This window comes from Boleophthalmus pectinirostris, unplaced genomic scaffold (genome assembly GCF_026225935.1).
Source record: "Boleophthalmus pectinirostris isolate CB_2022bp ecotype Guang Dong unplaced genomic scaffold, ASM2622593v1 HiC_scaffold_2, whole genome shotgun sequence".
Taxonomy (NCBI): domain Eukaryota; kingdom Metazoa; phylum Chordata; class Actinopteri; order Gobiiformes; family Gobiidae; genus Boleophthalmus; species Boleophthalmus pectinirostris.
In genome coordinates, this window is record NW_026571152.1 from 27840958 (window position 1) to 27868825 (window position 27868).

Here is a 27868-nt window from a genome sequence, read left to right on the forward strand (position 1 = left end):
CCAACTTAAATCACAAACTCTACAACAATAATAAGTTTCAGGGCTTTCCTATTCTAGACATTACAAGAAATTGTTAAACTTACAAGTTAAAATCTTTTTGTACATGCACCAGCCCGAAACATAGAATATAAAACATTTGAGATGAACAAAGCATAACAAATTGAAATTGCCCCAGCACTAGGTTGAGTAACTATTGATCTACCTGGAAACGGAGTTACATGTGCCCTTTTATGGTGCGCTTATATTTGCGTTGGATATCAAGGTGAAAGCGGAAGTTGCCTCTCCAGAAGATCTAACTTTACACCAGTTGTCGCTATTGGCTCGTATGAGACGGTGAAAGACAGAGCACGGATTTCTACCCCTGCATCCAGCTCAAGGTAAAGTTAAGAGCTCTTGAAGGTTTTAATTCTGAGTTAAAAGTATGGCCTTATTTGATTTGCTTGTCACTGCTGATTACTTGAATCTCGTTTATTGCGCATAGAGAAACTTCGAGTATTCATTGGAAGTTTCACGCTGGCAAAGTTGCCTTGGATGATCGCGTAAAATGGCACACAGAGCACTCCAAACGTAGCCTTGAAGTTCGTGTTTCTCCTTTCAGGGGCTTTGTGAACAGGAATTGTAGCTCATTGTGAGTGGTTGTGAGGCTGTGTCTAAAATTAACGCTCTCTAGTTACATCCGAAAACGTGGCTCTTTCTGGAAGTTTTTCGTTTTGCTGCGTCGCTCACTGCAGCGGCAGCCTTTTACCTCCAGTCTCTGTCCACTGCTGCTCATTTGACGCGGTGTAGTGCCAAGTGCCAAGTGCCAGGGTGGCTGCTTTGGCACGGATGATTTTGTTTTTTGTTTTTTTACGGGCGAGGAGTAAGGTAATGTAAACCTCCCACGTGTTGGTCACTGCACTACCTTGGTTTGTTTCAATGTAACGTGGCCTTAATGTGGGTTATTACGACTACCGATGCTGACACATCACAGGACACATCAGACGGAGGGAAAGAGGCGTTTGGGGACACCGGGGAAAGCTTACTCCAGTTTAGTCACCTTATAGACTACGGCAGATAAGCCTAGACCAACTATAAACGAATGGGCTATACCGCTCCTCTGTGTCCCGCGGACCATCGTTACTAACCCTGATAAATGCTTATTGCGCAATAGGGCCCCAAGGAGGAGGAAGAGTTGATGAAGTAGTGAGCTGTGTGACTTCTTCGCTCATTTCAGTAGAGGTTTTGAAATATTTCGTGGCTTATGGGGACATGTCATTCTTTAAACTGTACGTGCCTGGACTTGTTCAGAGCTTTTCTTTTTATTTCTGAAATTATCTTTGGTATTTCATGATTAGACCTATTTTATTACGATATTTTCTGATCTATGTTATGGTTTCTTCATCAAAAACATACCTGGAGTTCACCTTCAGTACACCTTTAATATAATCATTTGGATGATTTCAGGACTGGAATTGCCAATTTCAAATGAACAATATATAAAAGATAGCTGTTTACGTAAAAAACTACTACATCACAAGGTGGAACATTTTGAGCTTTGGCGATGTAGACTAATGACTACTGATGACTAATGACTGATAATGCAGGATTACTCAAACATGTGTGAATGAAACAAACACAACTCTGGGTATGTTTTTGAGGAGGTAACAACATTGTAACATGGCTTAAAGATCACAAGAATCAATTTTTGACCCTTTATAGCCCTATCTATGAGGTTTGTCTTCTAGAAGATGTGAGGTTACCATATTGTATACACCCTTTAAGGTGACAGAAAAATCGTTGCTCAAATTTCGTATTATTCTTTATGCCTGTTTCTTAAGTTGTGATCTCTGTAGAGGCATACCAAAGTTAATGATCTAGACTTCTTCACTTTTTGCTAATGGCGAGCAAAATTTCCTCCTAACGTTGAGAAATGCATGAAACATTCTTCCTTTTTGAGCATGAATGAGTGTCTTTTACTTGTGTTCGGCTGGTACTTTGCAAATGGTTAAGAGAAAGATCAAAAGGTTAAACAGCTTTAGCCGTTGACAGGGAAACTTTTATTGTCTCCCCGACTCTGACCCTGCCATTTCATCCAGACCCCTGTCGCTCTCTATGGACCACTCAAGTGTGCTATTCATTCTCTGCAAGAAAATAGACTCTTCCGTTGGCTGGCTAACTTTGAACTCTTCTCGTCTCTTCAGTCATTATATGAACAAACTAAAAACTGAATATTCCTGTATGTATACATTCTCACTGTTTCTAGGCCTGCTTGTCGCCCCGGGAGTGTTGTGCATTCTCCTCACAGAGCTCATCTGTTCCATAGAGATAGAAATGCATGTTTTTTCAGTGTGGCCCAACCAGCTGGCTGTTCTAGCTGGTGTCTGACAGTCTTACAAACCCTTAAGTCATGCAGCAGATAATCACCCACTGTTGAGTGTGGAGCTACTTAGGCAAACTGAAAGCTTTGCACTTTTAATCACTCGTAGGCTGGTTATCTCCTGCACGCCGAGTCCTCCTCCTGCTTTTTAGCATGTACCTGGGACCACACTCGTTTTCACTCCTCCGTGTGTTTTTGAAGACTGGTTCTGGTTGGAATATGTGATTACTGCTCTCCTCCTACTTTTGGGAAGGGTCTAAAAGGGCTTTGCTGGAGGGCTTTCTTCCTCTTTCACCTCTTGTCCTCTTCAAAGCATCACATTTCTGTGGTGTCATGTGTAGCCATGAACAATCACAGGTATGTGCTCTGTACTCTCAAACAGCACCAGCCTCAATCACTTTAGAAAACCTCTTTTATGGTGTTCATGACACATGTCTTGGTGTATATGAAGTGATCTTAGATTTATCTTGGTACTCTTGATGCCACTGGTATTAGTCTTAACTTTCTACTTCACATAGGTTATACATATGTAATATGCTTTGGTTGTCCGTATAGGAAATAAAAGAGAAACTTCTGCATTTAAATTGCCCTGGGGTTTTAGTAGCTTAATTTGAGCTTGGTATGTTATTTACACAAGCTGCCATAACTGTGTTGGCTAATGTATCTGATTTGCCTTGTTTCTATGTTGTATTTTTATTGTAACATGGAAAAAAGTTGCAGACAGATTTGTGGAATTTCTAGACTGCAAACATCTAAGAATAAAAAGAACTGAAAAGTTGTCTTGAATCAAGGAGTTTGATTTATTGAAGCAATTGTGTACATGATCATAAAACTGTCTGTCCCTGACAGAGTGCCGTCTGTCCCTAAACTGTAACATAACAATGCTTACAAACTTCTTATACCCCGCGGGGAGGCATAAGGCACACCGATGATAATACTCATAAGATAAGACCTTGTCTCTTCTGAGAACAGGTCAACACAAGGCTGGGTCAACAATCAGTGAAACAACAAGCTAGGATTTATATAAACTGTAGACTTGTATGAGGAGCACAGGGAGCCAGAGCGCTCTTTTACACAGGATAACTGCTATGATTAGGGTAAAGATGTAGGAATCAAGAGGTCGTGATAACCTCTCATAACATTAGACATCTTACATACCATTTATGAACAGCCTAAACCCAACAAAAAGATTTCAATAACAAGCCCACCCTTTTGATTATGATGAAATCACATTTATTCTTATTCAACAAAAAACATTTTTTATATGAACAATGAACAGAAATAGAGGTGGGTATATATATAAAATTTTGATTTGAGTTACTTAATTGCTATGATCACCGAAGACCATGGCCATAGCTTCATTACTCATGAATAGCGGCAGCTATGAACTGAATTGTCCTTTGGGACGAATAAAGTTATCTGATTCTGATTCTACAGCGATGACAATATTCTCCTGAGAAATTCTATTCTAGGCAGTGTCCCACCTGCTTGAGCAGTTGGGAAGTCCTGCTAGTGGCGTGGAATGTGCATCATTAGACTGCCATAGCTCACTAACTGCAGGGGGAGGTCTGAATATTAAGTGACCATGGTTCTCAATCTGCTCATTGAGAGTAAACAAGTGTAGATGTCCTTTCCCAGCTCTTAGGTCTTGGGGTCAAAGTCCATGCAGCCTCCCTGTAATAGTGCACTGCCACCAGCTGGGCAGAAGAGAAAGACCTCTGATGGGGGGGCTGCTATGGTCTGAAAATAAAAAGTTGTGTCTTCAACAGAGGAATGTTAACTTTCTTACAATGAACTTCTGCATCTGTTAACTTGAAGAGCCTGTACTCCGCTTGCATGCTAGTTGTATTTCGCTTTACCTTTGTGGTAAACTCTGCTCTTGCCTCCTGTGAGTTATGAAAAGTGTGCAATAAATTTAGACTGCTGCAAACAGCTAAAAATATGAAAAACAAAACCAGAAATCACCAAAAATCAGGTGCAGTAGCAGCTTTGAAGTGATAGGTGTGCTCACTCAAGCTTTTGTTTAGATTGTTTTAATATCATCTCTTAGCCTTACAAATGCATCTTCCATATCTTTCACTCAGGCCGGCTGTTCTGTGTGTGTGTGGGTGCTTTGGCACTATTTCAGTTCAGTGGCTCGCCTTGCAAACTGCTCCTGATTTTAATCCTAAATTGCTGCTCTGCGTTTTTCAGCATTGACTTGAACTTAAATGCTCTGTTACATAATTAGTGGAATGGACTTACCCCATAACACATTTCTAAAAGTAGAGTTGGTTTGTGGCCACGGGAGTTCTCAAGTTTGGCTTTTGTTGTAATGTGCTATGGAGAAGCATTTAGCATTCATATCTTTTTGTTGTTGTCTTTTTTGGGTCTCTGTGCAGCACTTGGAAATGGTTTGTAATTGTTTGTAAAATGTGTTTTAGAAATAAAATGGATTTTGATGTAGGAGCAATAGCATTTTTTTCCTATGTAAAAAAATGGAGCAATGAGCTATAAATGTCTCTTTGTAAATGCTGTTTATATTTTTAATTTCTTTGACACAAATAATCAGAAAGGTATATTGTACAAAATTGACTCTTGTGAGCTTTTAGCCATGTTATAATGTTGTTACCTCATCAGAAAGTTGTGTTTTGTTTCATTAACACATGTCTGAATAAACATTTATTATTAGTCTGTCAACCTCCAAGGCTCAAAATACTCTGTTTCACCTTGGGATGTCATGAAGGTGTAGTTTTCAAGTTAACAGCTCCTTTTACCTTTCGTTTGATAAAGATAGGCATTTCTAGGGCTGAAATAGGCTCTATACACACATACCAGAAGACGTTGGAAACATGTGGATGACGACTTCCGGTGTAGTTACAGACAGTGGGCATGTGATAAAACCGTGGATTCAGCAGCAGTGTTTTTCACAACCTGCTAAAGCTTTCCAGGAGATGTGACTCTAAACATAGCTTCAATTGCAGGCGCTGGTTGTAACTGTTGATCTGCTGAATAAAACGGAACACTTCAATGACATCTTTTATTTTTTAATTAGATAAATTATAATACACATATTAATAGGCAATTTATATAGGAAAAAAGAAAGAATGCAATGACATCTAGTTGAAGAAAACCAGGCCATTTTCTCAGTTTTCCCAGATTTTGTCAGAGTTACTATCTCCTACAGAGCCCAAAGGAAGTCGTCATCTGCATGTTTCCAAACGTCGTCTGGTTTTGTGACGTAAGAGTGAATAGAGCCTATTAACCATAGTGGAGCACTTTCTGTATTACCATATGACATGTAAGAATCACAAAATTGAGTGTTTTCTGTTTGAAAGAAGAACACAACCTAAATATGCAGGATTTGTGAGTTGAATATGCACGAATGAAACAACACAACTCCAGGTATGTTTGTGATGAGGAGACAACATTATAACATAGATCAGAAAATGGCATAAGCCCTTTAAACTCCTCACATAGCTCTCAGGCCAACAGCCACTTTTTCTTGGACCAAAGAGAAACTACAGTCAGTTTTCACTGCTTTGCCTCTCACACTCTCTCCCCTTGCCTAATTGAATTTACTGACTTGACTTAGGTCTGCCCACATGCTTTATGTGTGGAAGAGACTGCGTGGCATTGAAGACAAAACAGCCTCAGGTCCAACTCTTTGCGAAGGGAGGGAACAGACTGCAAATGAGCCAATTTCTTTTCTGTAATTCCCCATTAAATGAGAAGCATGATTTTGACAGTTGGATACTGCCGCTATTGCTGCAGTAGAGTCCGGATGAGACGAGTACAGGCCCGGGAGCGGGGATAACGCAGCCTGTCCTTAGACACTTTCCCATGGCGATAAGCACAAGGCCAGATGTTTGTAATACATATTCACAGCCTCTCTCCCACAAACATTTATGTAAAAAGCGAAATTCTACTTCTTCTGAGTAAGGGCTTCCACTTTAAGTGTGAACCTAAACTGTCACACTTCTGCCTCATTGACCAGTTCATGAATTCATAACTTGAACTATATTTGTGAAATAGTGAAGTTCATGGCATTTCCAGGAAGGATGATATTGTTATATTGCATTTAACAATTATCATGTTAATGTAACAATGAAGTTGCTGACAGTTTAAACATGTTATGGATTTGAATAATTGTCATTTTAATATTATGAATAAGTTCCATATTTAAACAACGGTTGTAGAATTGTACTTTATTATAAGTAAAAACAACAATGATCGCAAAGACAACATCAAGTGTATTTTTTTCTGCACATTCTGGTGATTTATGGCAATTTTGTTTGTTGCCAATTTTCCCGATTATATAAAAGGTCCCACAAACGATTATTGTCTACCCGTTTTTGTCCCATCCCTACCGAGGACCACTCATCAATACTTATACGGAACGAAGGCCACAGACGAAAGATTTGACTAAGCCACCAATCCTTTAACAAGGCTTGAAACATTCATCATAAGTTTGTATCATATTAAAATCTTTGTTATTTAAGTTATGATGGCACAATTCTCAAAAATGTACAATAAAAAGAACTACTACCCCGGGCCATTGTTTGGACATGCCTGCTCTAGTGAGTGACACAGTGAAGTCTAAGCTCTCAGAAGAAGAAATTATTTTAGTTACTTACTTAGGGCATTATAAGAATAAGTGGTGAAATGTACTCCTAAACTTGTCTTTTTTGGAACATATTTGGACAACTTAAAGATTACACCGACATAAGGAAATAGAGTTTACATAAATCAACAAAATCAAGATGTGGCTCTAAGAAAATAATTAAATTTTTCAACACACACACACGAATTTCACATCCATAGACTTATGATGTGATGTTGTGGCTCAAACTGTGCCTGTGGAGTGGATGTTGAGTGCCAAAGCGAGTGACACCGATTCCTGCTGATAACCCCGAGCTATTGAGACAGAGGGGGGCTCACACTGAATTCAGCCCTGTTTGAAGTTGTATGATGAGTGAAACTGCACATTATGAAACACGCCACAGTGTTCTTTCATGTAGCCAACTGAATAGGGAGCTTTTCACTCTTTGATATATGAGATGGTCTGTGAATGGCTCAAGCTGATGATTTGTGTCAATATGTACGTTGTCATGCTGTGTCGTGTATGCGTTTTTTGTAGTGCCTCAAGCAACGCTGTGTAGCTTTTATGCAAATGTGAAAATTACACCTGGGCATGCACATTACCACTCATTATGCTCATTTATTCAATATGTGTGTGACTTCAGATCATTAAAGTTTACAATCTTTTTGAAACAATGAAGCTGACTGTATCATTGTCAAGCCTTCAGAGTTATTATTAGTTATTTGCTTTTAAATATGGGTGTGACGAGAGGACGGCCCGTCAAATCCTATTCTTGATGGAGATGTTATTGCTTTGTCTGGAATGTTTCACAGTATGGTATTAAACCTTTCTATCTTCACGGAGACCAAACCAGACCAAGTTACAGGTGAGATCAGTAGAGGGGCGACCGCGCTCACAGTCAGAATGCCTGTTTCTCTATGTATTTTTCATCTATAAAACCTGTAATTGAATAAGTGTAAAGTAGAGCTGTTTAATGAAATACAGTGGAACATTTCAGGCAGATCAATGACATATCCATAGAAACAAGCAGGTGATGAATCCCCAACCAAAAAGTTACATAGTGCCCCTTTAGATCATTTGTGTCATACTTTGCAGAGATGGCCATAGAGAGCAGCACTAAAACAAAGGATATTTGACTGTGTTTCCCAGTTACTTTAATTTGCATAAACTGTGAAGTATTTTTTAACTGTACAGCTTTCCCCACTTGAAAGGAAGGGCTTCACATGGACTGATGTCACTCAACTGACTACATATTTCTGTTCATATTGCTCTTTTTCAGTCACCATAAAATTTTAATAGGCTTAATATTCCCACACCATGCAATTTATTTTATTTTTTTACTTTTTAAGCATAACACAAACCTACCAAAAATAATACAGGTAAAGATTTAAATGGCCAATATTATGTTATTTTCTGATCCTGCTTTAATGTTGTTTTACTCCTCAAAAACGAAACTTGAATTGTGTTTTGTTTCATTCACACGTTTTTTTCAAACAGAAAACGCCTTGTGATGTCATGAGGTACTACAGAAAACGCTCTACTGTGTTTTTAAACTCCATACATTTCACTAGAATCAGTTGGATGATTTCAGCCCAGAGCATTTTGACCATAAGACAGACTAATAAGGGTTACTGAGACATGTGTGAATAAAACAAAACACAACTCCGGATATCTTTTTGAGAAGATAACAACGATCTAACATGACTGAAATCTCAATCTCAATTCTATGTAATATATGATCTTTTAACGTACAGCTTTGGCAGTAATTGCTCTACTAATGGCACAGAAAAATAGCTGTATGAGGAAATCAAGGATTCAGTTTTTAGCTTTTCCGTGACATTCATTTTAAGTGACTGAATGATTAGTATATAGCTTGAACTTTTCCACTTTGTTTATACGCCCAACCCATAAACATAGTCATGTTTCTATTGTGTCATAGTGTTGTTTGTGGCTTTGTTTTAAAATGGGTAGCTGTGACTTAAATGATTGAAATTCCTCTGTGTGATTAAAGGGTAGCTGTTAAAATGTTCTAAATGTGGAGTGTGGGAGATTGTGTTTTCTCTAGAACCTGTTTAGTGGGGCCAGAGGAGGATGTAGCCTTTTCCCATCTGGACCATCTGGTTTGTGTAGCATTTGACTTGGGTGTTAATCATGGTGTCTAATGGCTGCTGGCTCTCACAACAGCTGGAAATAGGAGCTGGACCTGCTGGAGTCTGTCTGTCCCCCTGTCTGTCAGACCCCAATAAACTACTGTATTAAGTGCTGTATCCAGGCTCCTGAAGGGTCATGACCTTGTGTTTCCAGTTCTTCCGGCAACAGCTGGAAGCCCCGTCACCTCTTTTATTCCAAAAGGTCTCTATTATTTAAAATTATGCTATGTAAAAAAAAAAGTGAATATTGTTTAGGGCTGTAAAACATTTGTTCTGTAGCCTTTTAATCAGTTGAATGTGCCTTAGTAGACCAAAATTCTTACTGGTTTGACTAATAGATGTGGATTATAATATGCACCTCATCAGAAAGGACGGAATGCATGGTGCTTTGATTCTGCTTTTATAAAAGAATGCTGTTTCTTTGTACTTTTCTAGTTGTTATTCTGTAAACCCTTGTGAGCATGTGGTCTTGAGGGCACTTTCATATGGCTGTCACAATAATTACTATATAGTTCTTTTTCTTTCAATATATCAGAGCTGGAACAATATATTTTTAAGCTCAATATTAAATGTGAGTACATTTTCTTTGCAATAGTGGGAAGATTTTTGGTATTTTTGTTACTATACGATTTGAGCTGTAGAAGGTTGAATAAATCACTTTTACTGCTAATTATTGGTTAATTTTGCTATTTTTTGTTGCAGTTCATGCTTTTTAATGATACTATCTATTTAAAAAGATGTATTGTGATTATGTTGCTTTATTTTAATTGTAATCAGTGGCATAAAGTAGTTTTAGTATTATCGTTTATCTCAATATTTCTTATCATGACAGGACTACTAATTAATGCGCAGGGTAAGTTTTACAGCCTTAATATTGTTTATTAGGGATGGGTATCAAAAGCTGGTATCACAGTTGCACCAGTGCCAATTCAACGGTGCACTGGATCAATGAGCTTCAGCCTGTTGGTGCTCTTAATGAGGCTGAGGAGTCACGGAAACCTCATGTGGCCAGATATGAGTGTGTATCTCCTCTCACAAGGCCTAGGACTCTGCACGCAATTCGGCCTACTCGTGTGAATAAAAATTTTTGATGCATTTTATAAAAATTTTTTAAAGCCTGAATTAAAAATGAATACACGATTTTGTATTGTATTAATGGTATACAATTACAAAAAAATTACAATTTAATAAAAGTTCTAAAAATCTTGTAATTCCATTATAAAATACTGCTTTACCAATTAAAGTATGCTGTACACTCAAAACAAGTGTCTGTCTGTGTTAAATCATAAAATCGATTTCCTAATTAAATTTCCATTTTTTTATGATACTGTGACAGCTGCGACACTTCTGTGATGGTGTGGGTGTGCAACAGATGGCACTGAAAGTAAAAACAGTGAGATTGTAAAAATGTGGGACAGTATGGATGCTGTGTAGACCACCTATGTAATGAAATAGTTCTGTAATGAGAGCAATGTTGACATGTAGATGCCTAATCCTAAAGGTGTTACATGTTGAAAATAGGGATTTAACAATAACCAAAATATTGTGAAAACATATCCTCAAAAGTGTCACAATAATATTGTGTGCTATCGCAATATAACAGTTCCCTTGCTTAAATGTAATGTTTTATTGTAGCAACAGCTAACAAACAGATGGGACTACACATATCATAATCCATTTCAATGCAGACAACAGAGGTGGGGACTTGCAAGTTGTGATTTGGACTTGAGTCAGACTTGAGTCACTATTTGATTTGAGACTTGACTTGATAAAATAGATCATGGCTTGTGACTTGATTTGGACTTTAAGGTCAGTGACTTCAGACTTGACTTGGACTTGAGCCCTGTGACTAGAGATGACTTTCTATTCTGACCGTAATGATTGACACAAAGATCTTGACAAGACATTTAAAAAGGAAAAATTTGCATTTCTACAACTCTTATATGAATACTCATGTATGAATATACTATGACTTTTTAAAGTACAGTTTAGCTTAAATTTCATATAAATTGCATAAATCTAAGCTATATTTGGTACTTTGGTTTAAAGACTTGAAATTACTTCAAGCTCAAAGCAGACGACTTGGACTTGACTTGGACTTATGGGCCATTGACTCGAAACTCGATTTGGACTTGCCTGTCTTTGACTTGAGACTTGACTCGGACTTGAGGTCAAAGACTTGAGACTTACTTGCAAAACAACGACTTGGTCCCACCTCTGGCAAACAACATTCACAGCACAACACAATATGTTTTGTAATCTTAATTCCTTTAGTTATGACGGTAATGAGTCACACCAAAGTCTTGTTAAGGTATTTTAAAAGCAAAAAGTATTCTTTGTACAGTTTTATTAACCTCTCCAAAATATCACAATAAATATCGTGCTGTGAGATGCATATCGTGATAATATCATACTTTGAGATTTGGAAATCATTACATCCCTTGTTCAAAATGTGTCAGGTATGAAGGTATGTGTAAAGGCGCAGCACTAAAACCTTTAAACAAATACGTGACACGGATATTTATTTGTGGTGGAGACACATAATGAGTGATAGATCATTTCCAGTCCATCCTCTGTGCAGTGTATAACATGGATGGCATTTAGGCTTTATTGGGCCCCTGCTGTGAGTGCACTGGCCCTCGAGCTCTATTTCTGACCCAGAGTTTTGGCTTCCTGGATTATGTTGTAGCTTATTATGGCCATGTTGGGTTTGGCTACAGACTAAGAAGCCATGCTGTCTGTGGAAAATGACTGCTGCTGTGCAATTACAACCTCTGCTTCCCTGCCCGCGTACAGAATATGCATATCATTTAACAATAGAAACACCCAGAAGCACAGTCAATGGTGTGTACGCTGTTACCATAACAAATCATGAAGCAGAATTATCTCCTAAAACATATTCTAAATGTACAATATTGCTAAAAATGAATTGGAATAAAAAAGGAAAAGAATGCAACACTTAAAGGTTTGGGTGTCCGTCGCGTGCTTGTTTCCATATATATGTCACTGCCTTGCCTAGAATGTTCCACAGTTTGACATTAAACAGCTCTAACTTACATTTATTACCTAGAGAAACTGGCAATGGAGTTGTCTCTCCCCAGATCTGACCTGTAACTTGGTCTGGTTTGAGTTCCATGAAGATAGAAAAGTTCAATACTTGAAACATTCCAGACAAAGCAATAACATCTCCATAAAGAAAAGCATTTAACGGGCCCTTCACCAGAAAAGCTACACAATGCACCTTTAAGTTGTTAGTTTGCATCTGTATGGAGTCGTAAAAGTTTATACTACATCTTAAATCTCATCGTAGTACAGAAAAATAGCAACAATTTTTCCACTAGTACTAATAAAAAGTTCCCACGATAAATGTTGACCTCCAAAAATTATTGATCCATCTGACATATACTGAACGATAAGTTGATACAGTAATTATCGTGACCTAATGATTTATTTAGTTTTTAATAGTTACCTTGCAGTCAAATCACACAATGTGTGGTTTTCCATTGTTAATTCTAAATAAAGCGTGTGCCCATGAACATATTTGTGATTTGGTTATTGTTTTTGGGGCGTGTTCAGCAATCAGATAATCAGCTGTATATCCACTGTTTGCTTACTCATTATAGGCTATTAACAGTTCCAATTATCTTTGAAGATTACACAGACAATTCTCTGTAATTATGGCTCTGTTCACTGTGTAGGTGCCGGCAACCATTGATCCAACTTCAAGATTTACAGAAATGGATCTCCCTAAATAAGAGATCTGCCAGAATATAAATATATCATGATACCGAATTTGGTGATGCAGTATCGTTATCATGGGCTGCTCTATCAATATATAATACAAGAGTTTTTTGTCATATTTATTTATTAAATTATTTTGTTATGGTGCCATAATTCTTTTGTTTGTTCAGAGAAAAGAATCTTATCTAATTCTTATCTTTATGCAAAACATTTGACATATTCACTGTTTTAAGGGTTACACCTGGTTCACTTCATATTGATTTTGTGCACACATAGCAAAGAAATACTGTTGTTAAAATATATGTGCTTCTTAAAAATAGTGATATATTGCAGTATATTATGCACAATATATCGATTTAGCGTATGTATTTCCATATTGTGATAATATTGTATCGTGAGCCATGTATCGAGGATCATATGGATTCCCAGTCATATTCCTGAAGCTATTTTACACCCACAACCCTGCTCCATTGTCCCCAGTTTGATCATTCAGAGATCCCAATACTATGTTGATAGAAACAAGCCCGGCTGCAGACATGACAGCAGCTTAGGATTTGATGGTGGGTGTGCGTAGAAAGCAGAGAGCCTGTGCATGTCGACTCAAATAGGCTTAAAGCATCTGAGCTAGTGAACCTGTAACCGGGTTAAAGTGCTCTGAAGACTGCTCTGTGATGCTTCAGTAAGATTGTGCTGTGAGAATGGAGGTAATGAGAGCAGCTCCTTGCCTATAGGCCGCTGAACATGAGACCAGTCGGGGGTGTAATGGTGAATGGTGTCAGAGTGGGTTTTTAAGATTTGATCAATTCCTTCTTTGTCTCCAAACTATCTGCACTGATCAGGTTTTCTTAAGGTACAAAAAAAAAAATTAAAATACAGGAGTGTGAAGAGCTTGAAGGCCCACTAAACAGACAGATGACAGATTTTTATGATTCTCTCATTTTGAATTCAGTTGATTATAACTACTGATAGTTTTACACCAATCAAAAAGCAATTAGCGAAAAAAAAAAAAAAAGTTGAAAGATATGTTGAAAATAACAGGAAGTAGAGAGTTCAAACATACTGATGACAGTCTATACAAAAGTTCAACACATTTTAAACGTAAGAAATGCAACAAAATAAAGGTGTTTTCTTATATTTGTATTGGTCAGATAATAATGTCTGTGTTCATTTGTTTTTGTAGGTAACAATTATGAAATTCTCTAGTGTGATATCCCAATTTCCAACCAGGAATTAAAATTTTAAACCTAAAAAAATGGCCAGATTGGGGAAACAGGTGTGAATGTTTTTGCAGCAATCTTAAATATAATGATTAACTGTGTTTTAGTAAAATGAGCAGTCTACCCCGTCATAGGCACTTAAAGTGTTTTGGGATTTTACCCAATTCCCACCTTTGAGACTGGACAGTAGAAAGTAGAAAGGGGGCTGAGAGAAGGCGGGATAGCAGAGAGCAGGGTTCCTCCCAGGGGCAATGGATAAAAACAGTAACACTCTTGAGTATACAGTCAAAGCAGGTGGTCCAAACCATTTGTAGATACACTGAACAGAACGATGGCCGGGTAGAGTGAAGAAGAAGCTTTTTAAATGGAATAGAACCCCCAATTCAGACATGCATCTATGGAGGGATACTGAAACTTAAATCAATGGATGGTGAGCAATTTGCTGAATTACATACATTACATACGACATACCACTGAAGCTAATCTTGTTTCTCTACATTTTTGACTTGAGGCTGTCAGTTGCTTGCCTGCTTACTATTTGTTCCAGCAAAAAGAGAAAGGTTTTATTCTGTCGCTTGTTAGAAATTGGCAAATTATTAGTCATTAAAAAGTACCTGTTTTCTGGTCCTAAGAGCAGTTTTTTTGCGGAAACACTTTGGGAAATTGGTTACTTTTGTCTAGTTTATATTGTGACTAGTTTATGTTATGACTGTGTGAAACCACAGTCTGACAGTGGGTTTCCAGTTTAAATTTACACTTCTCTGTCAACCAGGAATACTAAATTGAAGCTCATTTTTGTCTTAATTCCTGCTTTTGGCCTTTCTCCCGGTTACCACATGGTTTCACTGGAAAGCAGTTTGTAATGTGGCACTGACCCATTCACTCTGACTCCGAACAGGCTCCGCTCTCCTCCCCACCGTGGGACTGTTTGCTTGGGCCATCATAATAACAGTCAACTGCCTGATCTGGAGCTGCTTCTTTTCATTTGGGTGTAGAGCGAGTGCTTCTTACTGACTCCTCCTGACTCTAATCCTACAGTGTGACCTGAACTGGCTGGTGGTATTTCCTCCATTGAATTTGAACATGCCACTATCTGGCACTTGTATTTTGGCTCGTGACCATGCTGGGGTGGACACATCAAGTCTTCTACACTTACATTTAGTCTGCGAAGATGACACCTGAGCATGCCTAGAAAGCTTTCTAACACCAAACCTAAAATTATAAAGATATATTACTATCTGTGAGTAGGCCTGTCACAATCCATTAATAATCAATATTGTGAGTACTTTTTCTTTGTACTAGTGTCTGTACTAGTGTCTACTAGAGGAGATGTGTTCGTATTCATACCGTTTATCTCCTGCATTTTCATCAGCAATATATTGAACTTCAAATTTTTGTGTGTCGTGATAGCTGTGGGTCAACATTTGCAGCAGTCAAAAGCCAAATGTAGCATAAGGGTTGAAGTGTTGGGTTATAATAGTACTGGAGGTTTTACTGTAGGGCTTCTAGCTGGTCCTCTGCTCAGTCTCTTTGAGTATCCAAGCAGGGGAATTGGTCGAGTCGCCTTCTATCTATCCATTTTGTGGTGACCAGCTTACACATTAATAGTAATCTCAGAGACTGTTGTCGTTTTGTGTTGTTTCATGTACAACAAACATTTCAAATCTTGCTCTTTTATCTTAACCTGTTTAGCCTGGTTCCCAGAAAGGAGTTTGCATTTGTTGGAGATTAATTTTGCTCACCAGAAAGAACAGATGGACTGCACTGGCTGAGAAATGCTGCACCAAATGTAAATATAGCACCTTGTTGCTGTGGTTGTGACTGTTGGGCATTTCTGGTGTTTTATCCTCTTTAAATGTAACTTATTTATTATCATTAGACAATAATGGCCATTTTAAAGAGGTAGAGGGGTTCCCTTGTAGTTTTCTACTACAAGCTTTAAGATTCACTCAGAACTAAGTCTAAGATGACCCATGGTATACTATATTTATTATACATTTGTCTTGAAAGAAAATGCTGCCACGTTTCACTGTGGTTTTTAACCCAGAGACACGAACACAAACTTATTACAACTAATAATTAAACCCTGATGTAACAGTGGACTTGGAGTTCCTGTTCATCCACTTATATTTAAATATTTGTGATGTCAAAAGGGTGGGAGCTGAAGTGTGGCTTTAAAAGGCAGACAGGGAAAAACAAGACTATTGCATATAGAAGAAAACACAGATCTATTGCACTATTTCTTAATTTAGATTTTTCAAGAAGTTTCCAAAAACGTCTGGGTCTTGAATAAACAGAAACAGAAGACGCAGACAAAACATTTAAGGTTTGGTTCAGTTTAATTGCATTTGTACAAGTGGGACAGTCCCATGTCTGATTATGTTTTACATTTAATTAATATGTTTTCATTTCCTGTTATGTTTACAGAATGCTGAGAAGAGAATGACTCCTTCCAGTTCTTCGAGACACAGTGTCATTGCTGCGGTCTCTGGGCAGCCCTCTCGTCTCTCCGGGGTACTGTTCCCCAGTCACCCGCCTGGCCCCCTCTGTTGTGTCCAGTAGTGGTCACCCAGCATTCAGGAAAGGCTCCCCTGTAAATATGCCTGAATGGAGGGCTCAGTGGCATCTCGTCCTGCTGAACTCCCTGACATGTGGCCTAGAGATCTGTGTGGCAGCTGCAACCACATATGTGCCCCCACTGCTGCTGGAGGCGGGTGTGGAGGAGCGCTACATGACTATGGTGCTAGGTAAGCCCATGTAAACTCCTAGGCTGTAAGTGCCATTTCATAAGGTTTATGCATTTACATAAATCATAATTTATCTAATATTTTATTTATGAATTATGATACTCAATTTGTGTTATAGTACATTGCTGTACTGTTGCTCACTTGTTTGTTTCCTCTTATTGTATTTATTAATTAACTGGTTTCAAGATTATGCTATGAAAAAGGAATAAAGAGTAGGCATAATAAGCTCAAGTTTCAGCCTACACCTTTTCTGTCCTTTTCTGTCTGTGTATGTTAAATATGACTGTGGAATAATGTCAGAATATACCTGTGACTGAAATAAATTAATCAGTTAGCAATTCATTGATAATTCATTTGTATTTCTGTTTAAAGGTGCACTGTCTAACTTTTTGGTTGGGGGTCTATCAGCTAGATATGTAATTTCTCTGGAACCTTCCACAGTATGACATTTAACAGGTCTGTCTTACATTTATTCAGTTCGAGATGGTTTTATAGCTGAAAAGTACCTAGAAAACCAGGCATTCTGACTGTGAGCAGAGTTACCTCTTCACAGATTTGACCTATAACTTGGTCTGGTTTGGTCTCCATGAAGATAGAAAAGTTTAATACCATACTGTGAAACATTCCAGATAAAACAATAACATCTACATGGAGAAAAGCATTTGACAAATCCTCCACCAGAAAAGTTAAACAATGTACCTTTAAAAGCAATGTAAAAATGTCAATATATACATGTTGATTTAAAAAGAGAAAGAAATAGAATACGTGATTTGCATATTTGAGGGTGCACTACTTCCTGTCTGTTGTATTTTCATGTAAAGACACATGAAGAAATGCTCTTAAACTTTAGTGAAATATAAAGAAAAAGGCTGGAGAAACAAGTTGTAAACACGTAAGACAGGCTGATTAGTCATCTTTCTTTTCTGAAGAGGTTAAATTGGTTACAAAGACCAAATGAAGTATAAGATTAGCCTCTAACTAACCTCTAAGTAACAAATTATTATTTATTCTTATTCTCTAATATTGCATGATTGCATTTGTCACTGGGAACTTTCTTTTGGATACTTTTGCTGAATTTTCAACACATTTTTGTGAGACTAAATTGTTAACACATTTTACTGTAAGCCAGTTTGACAGCCTGACCTCAAATAAGTACTAAATATTTTTAAGCAGTATTAAGTGACACCATTAAACTTCTAATTTAGTTTACTGTAAGTGTCTATGCTACCAGTTTAAGTCTTTATTCAAATAGGTTTTTGCTTGTGTCCTTGATGTTTAAAAAAAGTCTCAGGGCATGTACCTTTTCCTTATTCACGCTGTAGTCACATAACTGGTGCTGTTATGCTCTAATGAGTGGTAGAACCTGTTGTTTCTAATGCTGGCAATTAGTGAGTACTTAAAAGGCGGCAGGAGATCAAATGGTTGGAGTAGAGATAACATAAAAACACCCACTGCATTTTATTAGCCAAAAACATGTCTATTTTTCCCCGTCTCAAACGTGTTACTGCTAAATGCTATATTATTCTGTATTTTGTGTAGGCTAATAGTATTAAACTTACTAAAGCTCATTTATACCAATAAATATGGATGTTCATTGATTTATTGTGTATTACGTTTGGAAGTATAGGAAACCCTGTATCCTTTTATCCTTTTATTGTATAATTTACCATAGTAAAAATCATCAGAAGGTTAGGTATGTGAAATAGCAAATGCCGAACATACCATTCAGTACTGGTGTTTTCATTCAGAAGCTGTTGAGATGAGAGGTATGAAGAGAAGAGATCACCTAGAGTATATGGACTATATTTAACTGGGTTTACTTGTGGTAGCTGTGAATAGTTGCATTATACTGTGAGCCTAAATGGTTTTCACATGGTTCTCACTCAAAGCATGTCTTTGAGACATTGTCTTGTGACTTTACAGATGGTAAATCCAGTTCTACCAAACTGAAAGGCTCAGTTAAATGACATGAAGTGACTATTCAAGTAAAACGACAAAACAATGTACACTTTTTCTTTAACAACAGCTGGTCGTATAAGGGGAAATTATTTCTTTGTGAAAGTCGTAGCAGAAGGAGAGCACTGTGAGCCAATCTACAAATGGCACTCAGCCTATTCCCATCGTCCCATTTTATAATGGAGTGCATGAATGTTATTTGAATGAAGATAGATATTGTGTCTTGGGAGGATAAAAGTTAATTTCCCTGAGCAGCAGAATCTGTTTTACATGGCTGCTTATGCTATCTCAAATCCCTTTGCGAGATGCTTTACCTACGAGTTGTTACCTACTTTCTCTAATTTACTTTCTCCAGCTTTAATATCTCCTGGTGAGAGCTAGTGCAAAATCTGTAATCTCAAGAAAGGATTAAATGTTATTTTGTTCCCTGAAATTCTAAATTAAATGGTTAAGACACCATCCCAATCCACTTTATTTGTATGCCGCATTTCACAAACAGTGCTGCACAGAGACAGGTAAAAACGTTCCAGATAAATAAATAAAAAAGCAGGCAATAAATAGACTTAATCCATACAATTTGTTAAATGAAATAAAAGACACAGACTCCATGGTGATTATCAGTGAGCATACACTGCCACTGTGTTCAGTGGTTAGAGCTGCTTTTGCATATGCCGTATTGCCACACATTGAGTTTGACTATTTTTTCAATGGCCCAGTAAAAGAGAGTCTAGTTTATGTTCCTATTTTCAATGCATTATGATGACTGAAATTAACTATATTTAGGAGCTGATGACCTCAAGGGCCCCATCTTCTATTTAAAATGTGTTTTCTGTGTTCACAGGTATTGGTCCAGTTCTTAGCCTCTTCCTCACTCCTTTTGTGGGCTCCGCCAGTGACAACTGTAACAGTCGATACGGCAGACGGCGGCCGTTCATCTGGCTGCTATCCCTTGGTGTCCTTATAGCACTTTTTATCATTCCCAATGCAGATATACTTGCTTCACGGCTCTTTTGGGGTGGACAAAGACTCCAGGTACTTAATCATTTAGAAATGTGTTTGTGAATATTGGAAATAAAATGCTTAAAACATTCACTGAGTCATGCGTTTGCAGGTGGGCTTCCTGATTATTGGTGTAGGACTCCTTGACTTCTGTGGACATGTATGTTTCACACCACTGGAGGCTCTGCTGTCAGACCTGTATCGAGAAGAGGAAGAGTGTGGACAAGCCTTTGCCATGTTCTCCTTTATGGTCAGCCTGGGTGGCTGTGTGGGTTACTTGCTTCCTACACTGGATTGGAGTGGTGGTGTGCTCTCTGTTTACCTTGAAAGACAGGCGGACTGCCTTTTTTTCCTACTCATTCTCATCTTCGTGTCCAGTCTGATGATTACTATGAAGGTGTCTGAGGAGCCGTCTTGTGCCAGCAGCACTCTGACTGTCTCCAGTTCTTTATTGGACTCAGGAGCTGCAATGGAGGCTGGCCGTTGTGGCTTCCCACGTACTTGCTGCTACTTTCTTAAGTGTAAGCTAAGGATCTGGAAGTCTGGGCCATTGTTGTGCCTGCTGAGAACGTGCTGGTCTATCTATAGAAGTTACTGCCACGTTCCCCATGTTATGAGGCAGCTTTGTGTGGCTCAGCTCTGCAGCTGGATGGCTGTCATGTCTTTTGTCCTCTTCTACACAGACTTTATTGGTGAAGGGCTGTATGATGGAGTACCCAATGCAGCTCCAGGAAGTGTCTCTAGACAAAGATATGATGAAGGTCAGTTTTCAATGTTTAATCTGTATAATCAAATTCATGTACTTTTAATGTAGAGTAACAGTGTGAACAGTTTTCAGTGGTCCAAAGTTATTATTTTACCACATACATTCCAAACATCTTAATTATTCACTGCAATGAGATTTAAACAGCTGCTAGGGACCATTGTGGAGTTTTGCCTTGATGAGTACGCTCAAAAACTAGTATGTTAACGCACACATTCTGATAATCGGATCTTTTTCTCTTCAAGAGCAGCATATATAATATAGCCGTTGCTAAAATTCTTTGCCCATTCATCAAGTTTGTTAAAGTGCAGAATGGCTTAGTATTGTACCTGGGAAGGTGCACATACTTTCACTAATTCAGCCAGTCTGCCCCAAGGCAGCTGTGGCTACAATAGCATTTTACCACCACCGAGTGTGGAGTGAAGCAATAATGCAACGTAAAGCACTTTTGGGTGTCTTGAAAGGCGCAATATAAATCCAATGCATTATAATTCTTCAAACATCTTAATTCTTAAACTCAACTCTTAAAATGAAGCTAATAATATATCTCAGTTTTGTAATCTGTTTAAGCATGTGTAATATGGGTTAGTCTTTAAAATGTAGATTTGATTTTAAATGGCAAAAATAAAATTTTTGCATAATATTTTTAAGCAGAAGATAGCACATAATCTGTAGCTCTATTATTCTTTTTGAGAATCTTTTTAGTACAGGTATCAGGTATTTTCACAACTGCACTCGCACCTTTGACATTTTCTTTCATCTATCCACATTCTTTCGTCTTTTTGTCCCTTCTCTGTTTACTTTATACTTTTCCTTCTGTCTTCCCCTCCCTTCACTCACTCGACCACAAGGAATGTCACACTCACAAAGAATTAATGTCAAGAAATCAACCTAGAAGAAACATGTTCATTCAGGTTTGGTAGACGTTCTTAGCTTAGCCTTATAAGGTGCTGTGCTTTCATACGAAGGTAGTGAGAGCATGTTAGCATCCAAAATGAACATGGTTAGACTTAGACTTACTTACACTTAGACAAACTTCAGGGACATTATTTGAAACCCACTAAAAGTCAGATGTTTTTAAAGACATATTGCAGTTGTCAGGCAGTGTCACTTCTGAGGGACTCCAACTCAACTCTTAAAGGTGCACTGCACAACTTTTCTGGTGGAGGGTTCGCCACCTGCTTGTTTCCATGGAGATGTTGTTGCTTTGCCTGGAATGTTACAGGATATGATTTTAAACATTTCCATCTAGCATTTATTGATTACGAGTGTTTCTCTTACTCAATAATTTGGGGTGACTCCCACAGATTTGAATTTTAATGTGGCATAGCGCTGTAACCTAGTTGTCTCCCTCGTGATCAGTAAGTTGAATCTATATGGTGGAACATTCTAAACAAAGCAAGAACATTTCCAGATGGCTGATCCTCCACTAGAAATATGTGATGCACCTTTAACAAATTTATCAATTCAAATAATTTTAATAATGTTTGATTTTTTTAGGTATTCGCATGGGGAGCCTGGGTCTCTTCATGCAGTGTGCTACCTCAACAGTCTTCTCCCTGCTTATGAGTCGACTGGTGCAGCGCTTTGGCTCTCGCAGAGTCTATGTGAGCAGTATGGTGAGCTTCACATTGTCTGCACTCGTCATCTCTGTGTCTAAAAGTGTGGCCCTCGTCACTGTAATGGCGGCGCTCACTGGCTTTGCGTATGCCACTCTTCAGACCCTGCCTTATACACTCACCTGCCATTACCATAAAGAAAAGGAGGTTTGTAGTTCAATATTAAAAGTATTGTGTAACTTGTCTGGTGGAAGGCCTGTTATCTTGTTTCTATGTATATGTCATTTCTCTGCCTGGAATGTTCCTTAATCAGCTCTGCCTTACATTTACCCAATTATAGGTGGTTTTATAGCTGAAAAATACCTAGAAAAACAGGCCTTCTGACTGTGAGCGGAGTTGCCTCTCCACAGATCGGTTCTGGTTTGGTGTCCATGAAGATAGACAGGCTTAATACTATATCCTCCGAAACATTCCAGGCAAAGCAATAATAAAGCATTTGATTGAGCCTCCACCAAAAAAGTTACACTATGCACCTTTTAAAATGAATATTGTTATTTGTTTTTTTCATTAACTAACTAAAATTATGAATGCATTTGTGTGCTTTTTAGATCTATATGCCAAAAACGAAAGCAAAAAACATGCATAAAAATCATATTACAACCAAGAGGGACTCCATATATTTGACATCTGTGGACGTGGACAGTAGACTGACCAACCAAAAGGGGCCCGCCTATGGACAAGACCCACACGAACTCTACTCCAGTGCTTCCAGTCTGAACGGCTCAGTGCCTAGCAGCTCTGAACAGCAGGATGACACTGAGCCTGGCTTTGAGAAGAGAGGTGTGGGGCTGGACTTTGCTATATTAGACAGCGCCTTTCTAATCTCTCAGGTTATTCTTACCTTTTTCATGGGCATGATCGTTCAGTTTGCGCAGTCTGTTACAGCTTACATGGCCTGCTCGACCATCTTTGGTGCTGTAGCAATCTACTTCAGTGGTCGAATTGTCTATGACCAAAAGGACCTGAACAGCTATAATATGCTGTAGATGAGACATTCTGTAGGTAATTGTATACATTAAGAAGCCATCCAGGTTCTGTGGATATAAATTCAAGAATGCACTGTTTTTGTTTTGTTTTGTTTTTTCTCGAAGAATGCCTTTCTCTATCGCCAAGTGTTTCTAAAATATGGGAATGTTTTTTCCTAGGGTGTGAAAGTGTATGGAAAAATGTGTGAAATGTGTCCATTGACTTTTTTCTCAGGAACAACCTTACCGATATTACTGTGGAACTCAATTCAATACCTATGAGCTATGTGTAGTTTTGGTACAAATTCTAAGACTGTAAATAATCATATTGAGGTGGCGTTTTTCTGGGATATTTTCCAACTTAAGGGTTTTTATTGTATTTACACAAGATGGCCTTTGACTGTAGTTGGTTTGGTTAAGTTACCTAAACCTTTACATTTTACAAAACAGCATTTTCAGTTGACAATCTTAAGGCAATGCATATTGCTGGGTTTCAGACGGCATCACAACATCCTATTGAGCAATACTAATTCATACAGATGGGGCAAAACTAATAATAATCAAATGCTGAGTTTTATTGTTATGTGGTAAGTTTTTAGGTCAAGTCACTAAGAGAAATGGATTAGATTCAACATTTATGACTTTGGATATTTCATGTGAAAGTACAATGTTATAAATAGGGAAATATGTGGAGTTTGGTGTCCAAAGACAAGAGTGTTGGCACTGTACAGTACATTGTTCGGGTCTTGGGAAAAAAGCAATCATAAACTTAAAGGTGCACTATGTAACATTTCTGGTGGAGGGTCCGTCACCTGCTTGTTTCTATTGAGATGTAATTTTTCTGCCTGGAATGTTCCACAGTATGACATTAAACATCTCTACCTTACATTTATTCAGTTACAAGTGGTTTTATAGCTTGAAAATACCAAGAAAAGCAGGCATTCTGACTATAAGCGGGTTGCCTCTCCACAGATCTGACCTGTAATTTGGCCTGGTTTTGTCTCAGTGAAGATAGAATGGTTTAATACCATACTGTGTCCAAACAACAGTTCAGACAAAGCAATCACATCTTTATGGAGAAAAGCAAATGACGGACACTCCACCAGAAAAATTAAACAATGCACCTTTAAACAATACTGCAGTTTATTCACATAAATGCTGGCTTATAGTGGCCTCTCCATGCTCCTGTTGCTATAAACGTTCCATTAGTAGTCTATAAGTGCTGGAGTGTATTTGTGTTTTAAATTGGAAGAACTTAAATATGAGCCTGACATGGACTAATGATAATGTATGGATGTTTGACAGAAGTCTACTGCAGAGGAGTCTGACATTTTAGGCAGGCCATATGTTTTTCTAGGGAGTGGCCAGAGTTACAGTAAAATATATAAGTGCCTTTTGTGTTCTTGTCTGTATATACTGTATCTAATTATTTATTAAGCTTGTATTCCAAAAAAACAGCACATAATGTGTATTGGCGGCATCTTTTATGTGCAAAGGTTGTTTCTGTTTAAATTATAAATTATTTGTATAGATGTGAGCGTTCTCAAAGTGTTAATTTATTTTTGCTATTTTTGAGAAGTTAACAAGTGCTATTGTCAGCTGCAAATGAAGATATTGAATGAATAAACATTAATAAGAACACTGTGAGGTTACTTACTCTAATGCAGCAATTGCTACAAAAATGGTGCTTGTTTATGTATATGTTGGTTTTGCATAACCACTTTACCTTAGTTTTGTAACTATACATGTGCACCATTTCTGTCCTTCCTTGTGACCAAATATTCTTTGATTCAAACCACTTAAGTGCCAATGGCCAGAATTGAGGCCAAATCTGTTATGTTTACTTAAACTGTAACAATTCTGGTTGTTTCTGAAATCCATTGTTGCAAATCCATCAAAACAGAAAACAAAAAGGATTTATAAATAAAAGATGCCATTTAAAAATGACAGGAATGTTTCCTAGTGTGTTTCCTGAAGCGCATTCTCTGTTCTTTTAAGTGATGTGAGCATAGCTTCAATAACCACTTAACACTTGGCGATACACTTGGAAATGGCGCCATCTCTTGGAAATGGCGAAGAACTGCTGCGTGTGAAAGCCGCTACTGGTGCGCAAACGCGCCCCTGACGCATGGGCTTATGACATTATCTATTACATGGAAAAGGCGATAGGCTTTCATGTAAAGGAATGGCATCCCAGTTATGCGTACCATTTCATGACCAACCCCTTTGCACCGCGCCAGTCTCTAATGTTGCAATATGCTGGTCCACTAAATACCCGATACTTTAGTCAGTGTCATACTCACAGGCACAAGCAATCTTCCATAGTCGTGGCCCTGTGCTGTCTTGTAAAATTGGCCATGAAATGCTTAGACTACCGGTAAATGCTCTCGATCGCAACATCAGAAGAAGAGAAGTGGGACCACAAGGGTTCTGTCGTTGCTCTCCGGTGACAAGTGGTCTGTTTTTACACCTTCCTTCTAAATAAGGAAACGGCCTGACAGACATATGACCACCGACCCAATTTAGGAGCAGCCTTAATACCACATCATGTCCTATGCCTCGTGCACGCTACCAATAATATTCTCCAGTATAGCCAGCAGACTGTTGAGCCTTTGACTTGTGGTCCGCACTGAGCTCTCACCACCCCTACGTGAAGACAGCAGGATGCCAGGTGGAATGCCACAGCCATTGCCAGGTTCAAGGGGCTTTTGGTGAGCGCCACTAACTAGAAGGAGTCTAAAGGAGGAGGAGAGAGGAGAGAGTAGGAGCGAGAGAGAGAGGCGCGCGCGGAGGAGCAGCAAAACATGGTAATCACCACTACCAACATCTCCATCACCACCACCACCACCATCACCCCCAACTCTGCCTCTCCTCCACTGCGCTGGAGAGCGCGTTTCATACCCAAAGCCCTGCTCTGCGCTCCAAAAATATCCCTCAGCCAACATGCCGAAGGAAGCAAAACAAGAAGACTGGTATTTTTAGGGTCATTAATTTGGACCACGTGGCCGCAAGGTAAACCGGATGGCCGTTGCGCAGAGGCTCCTCGTCAGTATGTCCTGCGAGGCCGGCACGCCGCAGTGGACGCTGACCGCGGTGCTTCTCCTGGGCTTACTGCTGGGGGTCGTGTCAGCGTACCCTTTACCGAGCAGCAGAACAAATGCAACTTTACTGGAGAAACGTTGGGAGAGCCTGTTCTCCCGGTCTATGTTGGGTATCTCCGGGGAGAAGCCGGACTTGAACTGGGAGAGTGACTATTTGCTGGGCATCAAACGTGTGCGGAGGCTCTATTGCAACGTGGGCATCGGGTTTCACCTTCAGATCCTCCCTGACGGAAGGATAAACGGTGTACATAATGAAAACCAGTACAGTGAGTTCTACTTCCTCCGCCAATCTAACGCAATAGACATAAAGGAGAGGCAGTCAATACGCATGGGTCTGGAATGAGCAGCCTGTCTCCCCCCTCTATTAATTTGCATGCTCCTGTCATCAGACTCTGGGGGGCATTGGATTTCTCCCACGGTAAAGACAAATCTTTTAAAAATCAAGTATCCACATCACATTCTCCCTATAGCTCAACCATAGTTAATACATGGACGCTTTTACGCATGGTTGCGATGGCGACCTCCACACAGTTGTAATAATAGCATTTATATAAATAAGTCTAATTGAAACATTTGCATAGATGCAAATGTACAATGGAGTGAAATGATGTAGAACAAAAGACTGGGAACACTGCGCAGCACTATGCACGGTTCTACCCCTAGACGCAGGGCACAACGCTTTGATGGCAGCTACACAGAAGCTCGGGAAACTGTTACAATCTATGCTCTTTCTTTGTTCTATGTCAGGTTTAATAGAAATCTCTACGGTGGAGAGAGGGGTGGTGAGCCTGTATGGGGTGAAGAGTGGGCTGTTTGTCGCAATGAACCGCCGCGGGAGGTTATACGGAACGGTAGGTATGAACAGAATTTCATTTATTGACGCACTATGTTAGTTGATGGGGTTCTAAAAGTAGGACGCACTTGCAGCATGATCCGCCTTTTCATTTTGCCCGTCATATTTTAGGACAGGACTCCTGCCAGACCAGCTGGTTGCTGCTACTTTCATAAAAGTGACCGATAGTGCCCGAGTCCCAAAACTAATTATGTTCTTTGATGATAAATACAAGTAATTGAAATAATTTGAACTCTTATAAATTATTATTGTCATCTGCATTAAATTACATTTTGGGTATATATATATATATATATATATATATATATATATATATATATATATATATATATATATATATATATAAGTTTTTATTTCTATTTACCTTTTGCTTGAGCAGTTACTTGAAAGATGAAGACAGTTTAGTAGGACACATAATCTGGCACACATCTTGTGATACTAGTTTGCTGGAAAACCAATAACCTGATATTAATAATAATCTGACTGAATGGATTAATAATAATATACTTAAAATCTGTGACCTATATAAAAGTAATGCCTTTTGTAAAGTTCACATGGCTCATCTGTCTTTTTCAGACAGTCTTCCATGATGAGTGCAAGTTCAAGGAGAGCTTGCTCCCAAACAACTACAATGCCTATGAGTCTCAAGTTTACAGAGGCTTCTACATAGCTCTCACCAAGCATGGCCGGGTCAAGAGGGGCAACAAGGCCACCACCGCCATGACTGTAACGCACTTCCTACCGCGAATATGACAAGCAAAAGTTGGCAATAACAACCTTATTTGCACATGTGGATTATATCCCAGGTAATATCATACA

General features: G+C 38.7%; 2 protein-coding genes across 2 annotated transcripts; both read left to right on the forward strand.

The window, feature by feature from the left end:
- Positions 1-276: 276 nt before the first annotated feature.
- Positions 277-25024, forward strand: slc45a3 (solute carrier family 45 member 3). The gene is made up of 6 exons (XM_055155829.1): positions 277-377; positions 16474-16793; positions 19591-19781; positions 19861-20509; positions 22012-22277; positions 22679-25024. The coding sequence occupies exons 2-6, from the start codon at positions 16646-16648 to the stop codon at positions 23114-23116; spliced, it is 1692 nt and encodes a 563-aa protein (XP_055011804.1). The 5' UTR covers positions 277-377; positions 16474-16645; the 3' UTR covers positions 23117-25024.
- A 1092-nt stretch (positions 25025-26116) lies between these two features.
- Positions 26117-27802, forward strand: fgf6a (fibroblast growth factor 6a). Its single transcript, XM_020935296.2, has 3 exons — positions 26117-26462; positions 26944-27047; positions 27626-27802. The coding sequence occupies exons 1-3, from the start codon at positions 26117-26119 to the stop codon at positions 27800-27802; spliced, it is 627 nt and encodes a 208-aa protein (XP_020790955.1).
- The last annotated feature ends 66 nt before the right edge of the window (positions 27803-27868 follow it).

What these genes read in the sequence shown, in the direction of transcription:
- slc45a3 (XM_055155829.1), top strand. Translation starts at nt 16,646, where the DNA reads ATGCCTGAATGGAGGGCTCAGTGGCATCTCGTCCTGCTGAACTCCCTG. An exon ending in GGGGTGGACAAAGACTCCAG is followed by an intron (nt 19,782 to 19,860) that starts GTACTTAATCAT and finishes ATGCGTTTGCAG; the next exon opens with GTGGGCTTCCTGATTATTGG. An exon ending in ATTACCATAAAGAAAAGGAG is followed by an intron (nt 22,278 to 22,678) that starts GTTTGTAGTTCA and finishes TGTGCTTTTTAG; the next exon opens with ATCTATATGCCAAAAACGAA.
- fgf6a (XM_020935296.2), top strand. Translation starts at nt 26,117, where the DNA reads ATGGCCGTTGCGCAGAGGCTCCTCGTCAGTATGTCCTGCGAGGCCGGC. An exon ending in ACATAATGAAAACCAGTACA is followed by an intron (nt 26,463 to 26,943) that starts GTGAGTTCTACT and finishes GTTCTATGTCAG; the next exon opens with GTTTAATAGAAATCTCTACG. An exon ending in GCGGGAGGTTATACGGAACG is followed by an intron (nt 27,048 to 27,625) that starts GTAGGTATGAAC and finishes TGTCTTTTTCAG; the next exon opens with ACAGTCTTCCATGATGAGTG.